The sequence below is a fragment of the Canis lupus genome, chromosome 36 (assembly GCF_003254725.2).
Source record: "Canis lupus dingo isolate Sandy chromosome 36, ASM325472v2, whole genome shotgun sequence".
In the NCBI taxonomy this organism is placed as follows: Eukaryota; Metazoa; Chordata; class Mammalia; order Carnivora; family Canidae; genus Canis; species Canis lupus.
The window spans coordinates 5,801,622-5,814,744 of record NC_064278.1 but is presented as its reverse complement, the minus strand read 5'-3'; the positions used below and the strand labels follow the sequence as shown (position 1 = coordinate 5,814,744).

Sequence of the window (13,123 nt, the reverse complement as noted above, 5' to 3'; positions counted from 1 at the left end):
AAACTGCAGCGTGCCATTACCTCGCCTTTGCGCTATCCAGATACACAGCCTCAATCGGGACACCTGGATCCCCTGGCTTGACCGCAGCAACAACGCTACGGGCGCAGGTTTCCGCCTTTGGGGCACGAGAGGATGTGGGTGCCCTTGCAGCGCAGTCATGCAGTGAAGACGTCCTCCCACGCGGAGGTGCGCTACGGAGGACCCAGCCCTGACTGCACCCACCCCGCCCACCAGGGCGTTGCCAGGTCCTGCGCGACACTCGGCCCTCTCGCTCCGCGCGCGCCTCCCGCCTCCAGGAGCGGAGCCTGACTCCCGGCTCGCGGGCGCCCCGCCCCGAGGCCCCGCCCCGAGGCCCCGCCCCGCCCCGCCTGATTGGCCGAAGGCGGAGGGGGCGGGGCCGGACCCGGGAGGCGGGCGGCAAAAGCGCCGGCGGAGCGCCGCGAGAGGGTGGGTGCCGCGTGCGCCTGGGGACCCGCTCGGGATGGGGACGCGCTGGGCGACCCTCCGTCGCGCGGCGGAGCTCCTGGTGCTCCTCCTCAGGTGCTTGCGGCCGGCCGAGCCCTCAGGCCGCACAGGTAACCGCGGGCGCGCCAGCCTGCCGGCCGCTAGGGCCCTCGACGTCGTCGGGTCCGCCGACTTTCCGCGGTTCGGGTTAGGGCTGCGCTTCGGGTCTCTTCCCCTCTGCTTTCCTCGGGAGGGGGCTGGAGCCCAGCGAGTGAGCCGAAGGGGAGGGCCGGGGAGAAGGCGCTCCGGGGCTCTCCGGTGCAGGGGGGAGGCGTGGAGGACGGGGGGGCGCGTGGAGGGCAGGGGAGCGGGGAGGGGATGGGGGAGCGTGGAGGGCGGGGGCGGGGAGGGCAGGGGGCGTGGAGGGGCGATGTGGAGAGCAGGGGGAGGTGGAGGGGGCGTGGAGGGCAGGGGGAGGACGTGGAGGGCAGGGGGCGTGGAGGGGGTACGTGGAGAGCAGGGGGGAGGCGGAGGGGGCGTGGAGGGGGGACATGGAGGGCGGGGGGCGTGGAGGGCAGGGGGAGCGTGGAGGGGGGCGGGGAAGCAGGAGGGGGCGTGGAGGACGGGGGGGGCGTGGAGGGCAGGGCCTTTTTCGTGCTGAGGGAGAAGAGGCCACCGTAGAGAAGGCGCACAGCCCTTTCTGTGCCCGTCCCCCCCCTTCCTTGTCCTCTCGCCTCTAAAAGCTGGCTTCCCTGGAGTAAAGGGCTCCCCAGGACCCCCCAAACCCCATCCAGCCCGTCTCGCCCCTCCCTCGCCTCTTGGTCACCTGGGCCACTGCGTGTCTAGAGGAACTGTCTACCCACAGCGCCAAGGATGATTAATGATTCCCCGACTTTGCTCCGCGTTCGCCAAAGGTGCACGTCAGAAGGAAGTCAGGTTAAGCCATGTCTTCCAAAGTGACCATGATCGTAATTCCGTTATGATGCCCTCCCCGAAAGCCTTGAGCAGCGATCCTTTCTTCTAATTGGCTTATCAGCTCCCAGACCCCCCACCCCACCCCCAGGAGGCCCAGGGCTGCAAGTTCGAGCGCAGGTCACTTGTCCGCAGACCTCCTTCCTGCCTCTGACTGCGGAAGCAGGACCAGGAATAGACTGCGCTGATGCTCTGGGTAGTGCCAGCCTCACCATCCCCCCCGCCCCCCGCAGCAACCGGGGTTTGCTTTTACTTTCTTTTTGCCTTGGCAGAAGGTGCCCCAGAGGACTCTTAGTCGCGCTGCATAGTGGGCAGTCAGTGAGCCATCACCACCTACCTCTTCTGTTAACTTTGCTGTATTGAGGAAGTAAAAGATGCACAAGGAAGTCTTTGAAAACGGTAGGCTCCTTGTGGCTCTTATTTTCTCCTGGCAGCTAAAGTGGCTTCCTGCCAGATTGACACTTTTCTCAGAGAGTGATAGGAAGAAGCTTCCCAGGTATGAGTGACATCACCCCATCTACATCGAGGGCGTTTTAGTGAATACTGTCCTGATTCACGCTGCTTGAGGGGTGCGAATCCCCAAAGCCCTTCACTGGCTGTGAGAATTCTCTTCCACCTGCCCCACAGTCCACGGAGAAAAACCTCACTGCCACGACTAACTACAGTCAAAGCACACTAACCTTTCAGTCACCAAAGTCTTGGTTTCCCTCTGCCTACTTCCGGTTTAGTCTTAGCTGTTTTGTCTCCCCTACAGAATTCAAGATTAAGGATTAATTTTTGCAATCTCTCCAATCCCTGGCCTTTCTCATCAACCCAAACCAAAGAGCACCAGCTTAACTCCATTATCCCTGAACAAGGTCCAGGCAGGTATTTGTTTTCCTGCATCCTTCCTTACCCTCAGCAGCTGCTCTGGTCAGCTTACATGTACTCTCAGACTAGACCTTGTGGTCCCATTAAGGGAAGCGCTGGAGTTTTGAAACCCGAGCCATTTGAGTAACTTGTTTGGCAGTGTGTCAGCTTCATCATACTGGTAATGGCATGTACTCAGTTACACGTATGCAGCTAGGTTTGTGCGGATAGTCTGGGTTGCTCAGTTGCTGAAGGAGCTCTTCTGTGTCTTTGGGGAAATGCCAATTGCTTAGTTTACTTTTTTGCTTCCTTGGGGAGCTAATAGCTTGAAGTAAACCAATCCTTCTGGGACTCCTGAGGTTCTTACCAGCCCATACCACCCAATCTGAACCCCAAAACTTTCTGACTCCTAGTAGACTATCATGGATCCAAGGTCACTTCCAGACCTGTTTTTGAACTGGCAAACCCAGACTTCTGACTCTTCTACTCCACTTGTACAGTCGGCGCACATGGTGGCAACTCCACAAAATACTTAACATTGGGAGCTGTAGAAGTTCCCCCCTAAAACTAGGGGGGGAATCTTCATCCTTTTGCCTTCATCTCCCTTTCCATTTGTCTGTGATTATAAAATGTTGATGTTCAACTTCTCTTTGGAATGTGCAAGGCTCTTTGGTTTAGGTAAGAAAAAGTTACCTAATGATTAGGCAATAAGAGATAGTTTTCCTCTGATGGGTATGGCATACTAAAAATTCATTTTCAGTATATGATAATGCTACTTAACTATTTCGTCTCAGACACAACTAGAATGTTTATGTAAAATGTAGCGTATAAAACTTGCTACTAGGGATGCTTCTTTTTATCAACCTCTGCCTTTAAGATTTGCCCAAATATTGTATGTGGGAGTAAATATTAAAATTCCCATTTAGGGAGCCTGCCCAGCGGTTTAGCACCACCTTCAGCCCAGGGCATGATCCTGGAGTCCTGGGATCGAGTCCCACGTTGGGCTCCCTGCATGGAGCCTGCTTCTTCCTCTGCCTGTCTCTCTGCCTTTCTCTCTGTGTGTGTCTCTCATGAATAAATAAATAAAATCTTTTAAAATAAAATAAAATTCCCATTTAGGACCAATATAAGGTAACATGAACAAGATGCAATCATGCTCTGTAATTACCTTTTCAAAATGTAATACATTCCTGAAATATTTTATATACCCTTATTTAACACATTTTCTTTAAAAAGGAATTGTTTTCAATCCTTCCCACTCTTCAATCCACCATCCCAATAGGGTCGCAAGACTCAGCAGACTGAACAGCTTCTGCCAAGGGTAAGGAAAGATATGGGGAAACACCATGAGAAGACTTATGTATTATTTATGAATGCTTACACATACACTATGTATGAAGGCTAATAGCAAGTTTCCTTAAATCATATCAATAATTAATATTTGTGCTAAGTGACCACTATAGATGTCAAACATTGTACAGACTTGGTTAAAAGACAGATTTAGAATAAGGCAAGTATTTATGACCATAGATGTTTCAATTAGGTAAGAAGTTTGGCAACTCCTTTTTAACATAGCTTATGCATGCTATTCCACACCTTTCCTGTACACTTCCAGAGTTTCTACAAGCTTGTTAAGTCTATGGGTGTCCCAGAAGTAAAACACATAGTAAATGGGAAAGAGTTAATTTTCTTTCCCTTCCAAAGAGTATGAAGTGTCACTGTTCCTTAAGTCCACATGCCTGATACTAAAAGGATTAGAATGACCTAAAATGCTACTAGCATTAGCATGACATAATAAAGTTGTGGACATCTGTTCAAGAACAATATACAATGAACTTAGCAAAGACCAGTAAAACCTGCAAGGCTAGGAAAACTTGTCTTGTGGAAGGCTACAATGTTACTACTATATACTATCTAATATATATATATTTTTTTCTTGCTTTTATCTTAGATTTGAAGATACAAAAACCCTGGGGATAGTAAGTGACTTCCCCAAGGTCTCCCAGCTAACTGGTAGCTGAGATAGGTCTTCAGTCTAGGACCCCTAAATCCTTATTCCACTGCTTCTACTATACTAAGAACTGTAGCTAATATATTGAATTCTGCAAAGGCTATTTGAAAAGTCTAAGAACTTCAAACCACAAAGGTAGCAAAGCTGCTGCTAGCCTAGTTCACCTATCTGGGTCCAAGGGGCATAGAGCAGAGTTTCCAGAAAAGAGAACAATGAGACCATAGGGCAAGGGAAGGGAAGGTTCCAGCAAGGGTGGTGGATGCCTGCTTTCCTGTGGAAGCTGACTTCTTTTTTTCTGCGTAATTCCTGATACTTTGGAACGCGAGATTTATTTTGGAGAAGTGAGAGAGAATAGTTTAGGAGAGAGAGAATACTTTGAGAGACCCTCATGGGTCTAAGTGGATGTTAAATGTGTGGGAGAAGGACATTGGAGAAACTGTGAGTGATAATCTTCTAAGATAATATGTTTTCCTTTTTTGTTATCTGTCCTCCCAAATTGTGTCCACAAAGTAGAGAGTGGCAGAGAAATGTCAAAGAAAGAAGAGTGAAGGATGGAAGCTGATATGACAAAGACACCTAGCTGCAGCCCTATGTGATATTTTAAAATACAGATTTGAAAGCAGAAGTAATTTAATGTTTTACGGGATTTTGTGGTTGTTCCTATTGTTTCTCTTGTTGCCGCTGCTGTTTAAAACAAAAAAAAATTCTCTTTAATTTCAAGTTCAAGCTGAAACTTGACTTAATTTTATAGTTACTATTTATATGGTGAAATTTCCCCTCAAGTCCTTGGTATGAGAATTTTTAACTCTGAAAGCCTGTGAATTATTATTAGAAAAGATATTTAGCGTTAGTAAAATCAGTGCTTGTGAAGCTGGCATCAAAATGAAAGTGCCGTTTGGGAACTAAAGTTTTATAGGTCCTTCTGCTGAACCCTTTGGTTCATTGACAATGATTGTTTACATTTGTCGAAAATATTTCAGTTTTACTCTCACCAGCATGAACTTTTGTGCTATAACTTCAAAAAACTTTTCTTTCTAAAAGCACTGGCCAAATTGTTCAATTGTAATTTGTTGTAACACATGTGAATCTTGTTCCATAAGCTCAGGTGTGCAAGAAACAATGCATTGCTTTATTTTCATAAAACCAAATTAGATTTTATTCTGAAGTCCTATTCTACCAAGTTAACAGAACTTCAGTTTCTATCGTCACTGAAGTCTTCCCTAATTCATGGGAAGGTCTCTCCTTTAGCCTCTAGCTTATACTCGATGCTTCTGAGTTTTCCACTGTGCAAACCTTCTGGGTGTTGGATTCTGTATCTCAGGTGATTTCTGGAGCCTAGGCTCAGCCTCCCTTTATGATCCACACAGTCAGCAGCCCCCTGGGCCCCTCCTCACAGACTTCCCATCAAGTTCCTGAAAGTATGATGGTGGAGCTGACCATGAGTCCCTCCTACCCTCAGAATCCAGACCTTCATTTCCTCTCATCCCTTTACCCCACTATTCTACTTCTGCCCCCTCAGAAGTTTCCCCATATCCTCTGAGACATGTTAATGCCATGTAATAAATTTACCCTGTCATAGTAGCTAAAGTATAAGCAAAGCTGAACTGCAGCCCTGAATAGGTTCTCGATATTTTTCATTGACCTTAGACCACCTGTCTAAGGCAGATGAAAACTAAAAAGCTTCTTTATATCATTAAATAAAGTATGTGTGGGAAGATATTTCATGGAATAACAATAACAAATATACATATTATTCTAAGTGCTTTACGTAAATGAGCTCATTTGGACCTCACATCTACCATATGAAGTACTATTTTACAAAAGAGAAAACTGAGGCATAGTGGTTAAATAACTTGCCCTGATTGACATGACTAATAAGTAGCAGAGGCAGACTATGAACCCTGGCAGACTGGCTCATGCTCTTAACCCATGCTATACTGTCTCCCTGGCTACCACTGTCCTCTGACCTTGTATAGTACACTACAGTTGATAGAGTGTGGAGGGTGGGAATAGTCCAATGGTGCTCAGACTCTCATCAGCAAGCAGGGGACAAGGCACACTGACCACACAGTTCAGAATCCTGAAATGTCTTCTTTGACTATCTTGACTCAGGCAATGATCCATTCACCATCGTCAGTGAAAACACGGGCAAGTGCATCAAGCCACTGAATGACTGGATAGTAGCGATGGACTGTGATGGAAGTGGGGACATGTTGTGGAAGTGGGTGTCCCAGCATCGGCTCTTTCATTTGCAATCCCAGAAGTGCCTTGGGCTAGGTATTACCAAACCCACAATTTCCTTGAGAATGTTCAGCTGTAACTCCAATGCCTCACTGTGGTGGAAATGTGAGCACTACTCTCTGTATGGAGCTGCCCAGTACCGACTGGCTCTGAAGAATGGACATGCTATAGCAAGTACAAATTCATCTGATGTCTGGAAGAAAGGAGGCACAGAGGAAAACCTCTGTGACCAGCCTTATCGTGGTGAGTATTGGAGAGGGACTTTAAGTCATTTGCTGTTGTGTTTGGTAAATGTGACATTAAACATGAACAATTGATTACAAATAAAGTCATGCATTGGTAAGGGAGCTAGCGTTCAATTCCGGGCACTGAGCATTAACATTGAGCTACCTGTGTGAGATCGGTGCTAGTTTTCCCCTTTTACAGGTAAGGCTAGAAGGGGTTAGGTGCCTTGTCAGAGATCACACAGTCACTCTGTAGTAAACCTGGGGTTTGAAATCTCTATGATACATGAGAATATGTATTTCCTATGATTACATTCTGAACTGCAAAAGAAAGGAAACATTAGAGTAACAGGAAATCCTTCATACAAGATGAAATTCAAATGACCTAAAGAAATCAAACCTATTCTAAGGTTAAAAAGAAAAAAAAGGGCAGCCCAGGTGGCTCAGCAGTTTGGTGCCACCTTTAGCCCAGGGCCTGATCCTGGGGACCTGGGATCGAGTCCCACATCTGGCTCCCCAAAGGGAGCCTGCTTCTCCCTCTGCCTCTGTCTCTGTCTCTGCCTCTCTCTCTCTCTCTCTCGGTCTCTCATGAATAAATAAATAAAATTAAAAAAAAAAAAGGAAAAAAATAAAGGAAATGTATCTCTCCTTGCCTACAGATGTTTATGTAATGGAAAAACTTGAAGACCTCATGTGAGTTTATTTTTATTTTTGGCATGGCTGTCACACTTTGATGTTTGTGTTTATGATTTTAAGAGTGGACTTTGCTTTCAAAAATAAATACAGTTGCTTTCAATTGCTTTCAAAAAATAAATACAATTGGCCCTTGAACAATATGGAGGTTAGGGGTACTCACCCAAAAGTTAACTACTAATAGCCTACTGTTAACTACAAGGCTTACTGACAACGTAAACAGTTGGTTAACACGTATTTTGTATGCTGTATATATAACATACTGCATTCTTACAATAAGGTTAGCTAGAGAGAAGAGAATGATATTAAAATCATAAAGGAGAAGCTCCTGAGTGGTTCAGTCAGTTAAGCATTGTATTTTTGGTTTCGGCTCAGGTCATGATCTCTTGGTGGTGACATCAAAGCCTAAGTCTGGCTCTGCACTGAACATGGAACTTGCTTAAGATCCTCTTTCCCTCTCCTCTGCCCACCTTGTCCCCACTTGCACATGACATGTGTGTCTACATGTGTGTGCTCTCTCAAAAAAAAATACTATAAGAAATAGGAAATACATTTACAGTGCTGTAGTGTATTTATATATAAAGAAAACACATATAAGTGGGCCCTTGCAGTTCAAACCCATGTTATTTGAGGGTCAACTGTATATGAACATTGCATATGAGAAAGCTGATCATAAACTTTGTTCTGGGTCTAGAAACTGGATTATAACAAATTTCCAAGTTTAAAAAGAATGAATTGATTGGGGTGTCTGGGTGGCTCAGTTGGTTAAGTGTCCGACTCTTGATCTCAGCTTAGGTCTTGATCTCAGGGTCATGAGTTTAAGCCCTATCTTGGGCTCCCGGAGTTGGGCTCCATGCTGGGCATTGGAGCCTACTTTAAAAAAAAAAACAAATAATGAGTAGGTTTATTTTTTAAACCTCTAAATTTAATCAGGTATCACCCAAATAAATCTTTTTCATCATGTTGCTCTAAATTACATTAAATGTTGATATGTAAATATATATTTCATCATCTTATTTAAGTCAACTATTATCTCACTTTTGCTCTTTGTAAATTTACCTAGCTTTACAGAGATTTTTCCTTTCTCTCAAAGGTCATTTAAGCTAAATTTAGCACCTTAGTCTTCCAGTTACCTGCACAAATTTCTCTCCTATAGTAACTATTTCTATTTCCTACTGAAAATGCATCTGATTTCTGAGATGTCAGGCTCTATTCTTAGGGGAAAATGTTAAGTTAGAGAATCAGAGACAGGGTTTTCCTTTTCTTTAATCCTCAATCCTTGAGTAGTTGAACAAGTCTGTTTTTGCTAGCCAGCTTCCTCCTATATATGCAGTGGAATATTACCCAGCCATCAGAAATGGAATCTTGCCACTTGCAATGACATGGATGGAGGTAGAATGTAATATGTTATGTATTATGTTAAGTGAAATAAGTCAGTTAGAGAAAGATTACCATATGATTTCACTCATATGTGGAATTTAAGAAACAAAACAGATGAACATAGGAGAAGGGAAGGAAAAAGAAGATCAAATACAGTGGGAGGCAAACCATAAGAGAGTAAGAACTGAGGATTGATGGGGGAGGTCGGTGGAGGGATGGGGTAAATGGGTGATGGGCATTAAAGAGGGCATTTGCTATCATGAGCACTGGGTGTTATATGTAAGTGATGAAACTAAATTCTACCTCTGAAACTAATGATACACTATATGTTAACTAATTTGAGTTTAAATAAAACCTAAAAAAAAAAAAGAAGCAATTGCTTTCTGGATGCCACTTAATGGCAAGTTTAAATTTTGCACTTTGAAAGCCTTTCTCTAACTTGGTAGCTAAGAGAGAGCATGGAATGAAAGGGAAAATGCCTTTTGAACTGGATTTATTTCATTGTATTTGTTCCGTTCAAACACTAGAAAGGATAATTTTCTTGGTGGGGTCTGTCTCCTGCCCCAAATTCTTCTGAGGGATACAGTTGTAATTATAAATTCCTTTAGTCTCCAGAATTTCAATCTAAAATCTATTTTATGCATTTGTAATATTCTCCTGAGAAGGAGACTTGTGCATTTCACTCAGCTGCCAAAATGATCAGTAGCACAAAAAAAAGTTTAAGAACCCACCTAGGCTACCACCCCACAGAGAGCTAAACAGTGCTACCAGCAAGAGCCCACAGACAGAAGGTGTTTCTTGACTTTACCAAATCCAATATATGGAATACTGGATTTTCAAATAAGAAATTTAGAGATTTCTGAGAAAAGACCCACGTTCCAACTTATCGCCACCTATCTCAAGTTTTAATTTACACAGAAGCCATGGTCAAACCTGTCTCCTCTTCTCCATCCCTTTCCAGGTGATTGGTACCGTCCCAGTTGTGCATGTCAGAAATCTACGAGTCACCCTAGAATGTCCTGCTTTCCTCTCTCACCATTCCAATGTAATCACATATTAAGGCCTGGCAGTTTTACTCCTTTATATTTATGCATTCCTTTCCTGTTTTTAGATTAGAGACTACTGTCTTAAGTTAAGGACTTTATCTGGGACAGTTCATTCAGACTCCTTGTATTGGTTCCTGCCCTGCCTTTTTCCTAGCTGTATAGAGATAAGAAAGATAAGATACTTGAGTGCCAGTAGACTGAAGTCCAAGGTTATCCAGCTTGTTATAGCAAAGCTACCATTCAACCATGACTGAATTCCCCAAATATAGCTTTTTTATATCTACCTTGGTTTTTGCTATATAAGATTTTTTTTTTACTTCTAATATAAGAAAGATTATTTGTCATTGTGTCCTGGGTTGCCTTTCTCTCCAATCCCCGTCCTGTGAGTCGTGTTTATCTTAGAGAAAACTTTGGTTGTATAAATGTTACAAGTGAACTGTGTTTGCCTAGCATCCAGGTAAGCATTTATATCATTAAGATATCTTGAGCTCACTCTGACTCTTCAAATTTTGACTTTTTGGCAAATTGAGAGGAAATTGAACTGTCTACATTTTGAACAACTCTTAGGAGCCTGCCAACCCCTTTAACCATAGAAGCTATTTTGCCTCATGAAGAAATTAATGTAGTTTTCCATGTAAGTGATTGAAATCACAAATTTGTACCTATTGTAGAATATGCTGTTGTTTTAAGAGTGCTATTACCATAAATTCACACATTCAGACAAGATTCTTCTCAGAAAAAGCATGTCTCTCTAGGGAAACACATGGGATTTAAGAGGTGTAGTAGCAGTGAAGAATGTGTGAGAATGAAACTCTTCATTGAATAGTTAGCATAATTTAGCTGCTACTAATGTGGTTGTTGTTGTTATATGCCTATCATTCTTCAAAGGATATTGTGAATAGGAGAGCTTTTTAATTGAAGCCTAGCTTTGAGCTATGATACATAACTTGAAACCTGAGAAGGCAGCCAGTAAAGTCATAAGTTGTCCTTAATGTGTCAAGGACTCTATATTGAGAGAGCCAGTTCTCATCCCTGTCACTTACAGTTTACTGAATGTCTTACTCTACACTGCAAAAATGGGGATTTCACAAAAAAAGTGTAATACTTGCCCTACTACTCTCACAGGTTTATGGTAAAGAAGGAGTGAAATAAATGTATGTGAAAATACCTCATATAACTGAAACACAAGATTTTTTAGGAAGAAACTGTTGGTTCTACAAGTAATAGTTACTGTGCTCAGAGAATCCTTTTAAGTGCTGTTATATAAGAAGAGAAGTGGTCATGAGCTTTGGTATCCTTAAAAATGTAACATAAGTAATAAGCAGTTTCCCTATGAAATAAAAGGTCAAATCATTTTTTAACAAATATCCTGTCCAAAAGCATTTACATGTCAGAGGAAAACAAAATCAATATTCCTTAAAAGATTATTTGCAAATAAAAGCATCTAGATTATTCTCACTTTTTGCTGTACTGCTGCTTAATATATTCTAAACTGTTAAATTAAGTCTCATACTTCAGTTAAATGAATGTTTGAGAATGATAAAGAATGTGGAATCAAATACTCTCTTAAAGCACACTTTTAAGCAAATCTGTGAGACTTTTTAATGGATTCTAATAGCCTGATAAAGGGTAATAAGATCTGACTATTATGCTTTACCTAAAGCCATTATTTGATCTGATAATGACCTTGGTTTTAAACAAATTAAAGATATGGGAAAAAGTGACCAAAATAATTACACAGCTGTTGTATAAAAATGCCTTTCCAAGAGAACTGTTACCCACATAAGTATTGAGCACTTCCGCTAGTATTTGTAGGCATACTTGAGGTTGGAATAATTTTTCAGTTCCTCTCCATGTATCAGAGGAAATTATTAAAATGAAAAACTAGTTCTGCTACCTTGATGGCCACCAGCTATTCCAATCACTGCCTAGCTAAAGCTGGTTCTTTTATGTTCTGAATTGCCATGCTCTGCTCCTCTCCAAGAACCTTCTCAGAGATCCAGCTGTTCTTTCTCCCACTTCCTCGAAACCCACAACCCCAATTCCTTGTAGAACCACCAGTCTGTGAACAAGGGGGCTGTGTGTCCATCTGTCTAACTACAGTTGTTCCAAAGTCCACACACACACACACCTCTGCCAGTGATTCCAAGGTATTTTCTTGGCCATGCTCTTCCTAAGAAAAGAAAATAGAATATAAATTTAGTCTCATGGATCCCTGGGTGGCGCAGCGGTTTAGCGCCTGCCTTTGGCCCAGGGCGCGATCCTGGAGACCCGGGATCGAATCCCACGTTGGGCTCCCGGTGCATGGAGCCTGCTTCTCCCTCTGCCTATGTCTCCGCCTCTCTCTCTGTGACTATCATAAATAAATAAAAATTAAAATAAATAAATAAATAAATAAATAAATTTAGTCTCAGGCAGGGCATCCCTTCTGATGAAGTACTCCGCCACCCATGGTATTCAGTTGATCAAGCTGGGATCATTAAGCTCTTCATCACACCATAACAAATGAAGCTTTATATAGATTATCTCATTGAATCTTCTTGAGCAAACCTGTGAGTTAGATACTAATATTCCTTATTTGCAAATATAGGAACTGAGGCTAGTAGAAGTTGGAAAGCTTGCCTATAGCTGCACAGCTGGTCAGTGGGGGAACCAGCATTCAAGTCCAGACCTAAGCAGTCTGCTCCATGCTCTAAATGTTCACACTACAGCCTACTTAGATACCATATTCTCTTAAGTGAAAACAGCAATCTTTCCCTTACAGAAAATTTAGGAATTCATTAACTGAAAGTGACTGTTTTTAACAGCCACCAGTTTTTAACTTTCCTCTACTTCCTCCCCACACCACAGAGGTATATACCAGAGATGGGAACTCCTACGGAAGACCTTGTGAATTTCCATTCTTAGTTAATGGGACCTGGCATCATGAGTGCATTCTTGACGAAACTTACGGTGGGCCATGGTGTGCAACCACCTTAAATTATGAATATGATAAAATGTGGGGCATCTGCTTAAAACCAGGTATGTATGGACTAGCAGACTTTATATATGGAAAGAAAATGGATACCATTTATGTGATGCAAAAGGGAGAAGGAAGGGTCTAAGAGAACTCAAAAATGACTGCAACAAATATTATCCCAGAGAAAGAGTATATATTTAAGGAGAGAGAAGGAGAGAGAAATAATGTGTAGCTATGAATTTGCTTTCAGAAGCAGGCCAAAGCAAGAACCAAGACAGGATGGTGCCATTGAAGACAAAGGAGT

General features: G+C 43.0%; 1 protein-coding gene across 2 annotated transcripts in view; it reads left to right on the top strand.

The window, feature by feature from the left end:
* Positions 1–417: 417 nt before the first annotated feature.
* LY75 (lymphocyte antigen 75) overlaps positions 418–13,123 on the top strand; it is a 124,430-nt gene continuing 111,724 nt past the window's right edge. For both annotated transcript variants that reach the window (XM_025471109.3, XM_025471108.3), the window contains exons 1-3: positions 418–575; positions 6,389–6,760; positions 12,711–12,881. In XM_025471109.3, the coding sequence (XP_025326894.2) occupies positions 482–575; positions 6,389–6,760; positions 12,711–12,881 (637 nt within the window). In that variant the 5' untranslated portion in view covers positions 418–481. The remainder of the gene's footprint in view (positions 576–6,388; positions 6,761–12,710; positions 12,882–13,123) is intronic.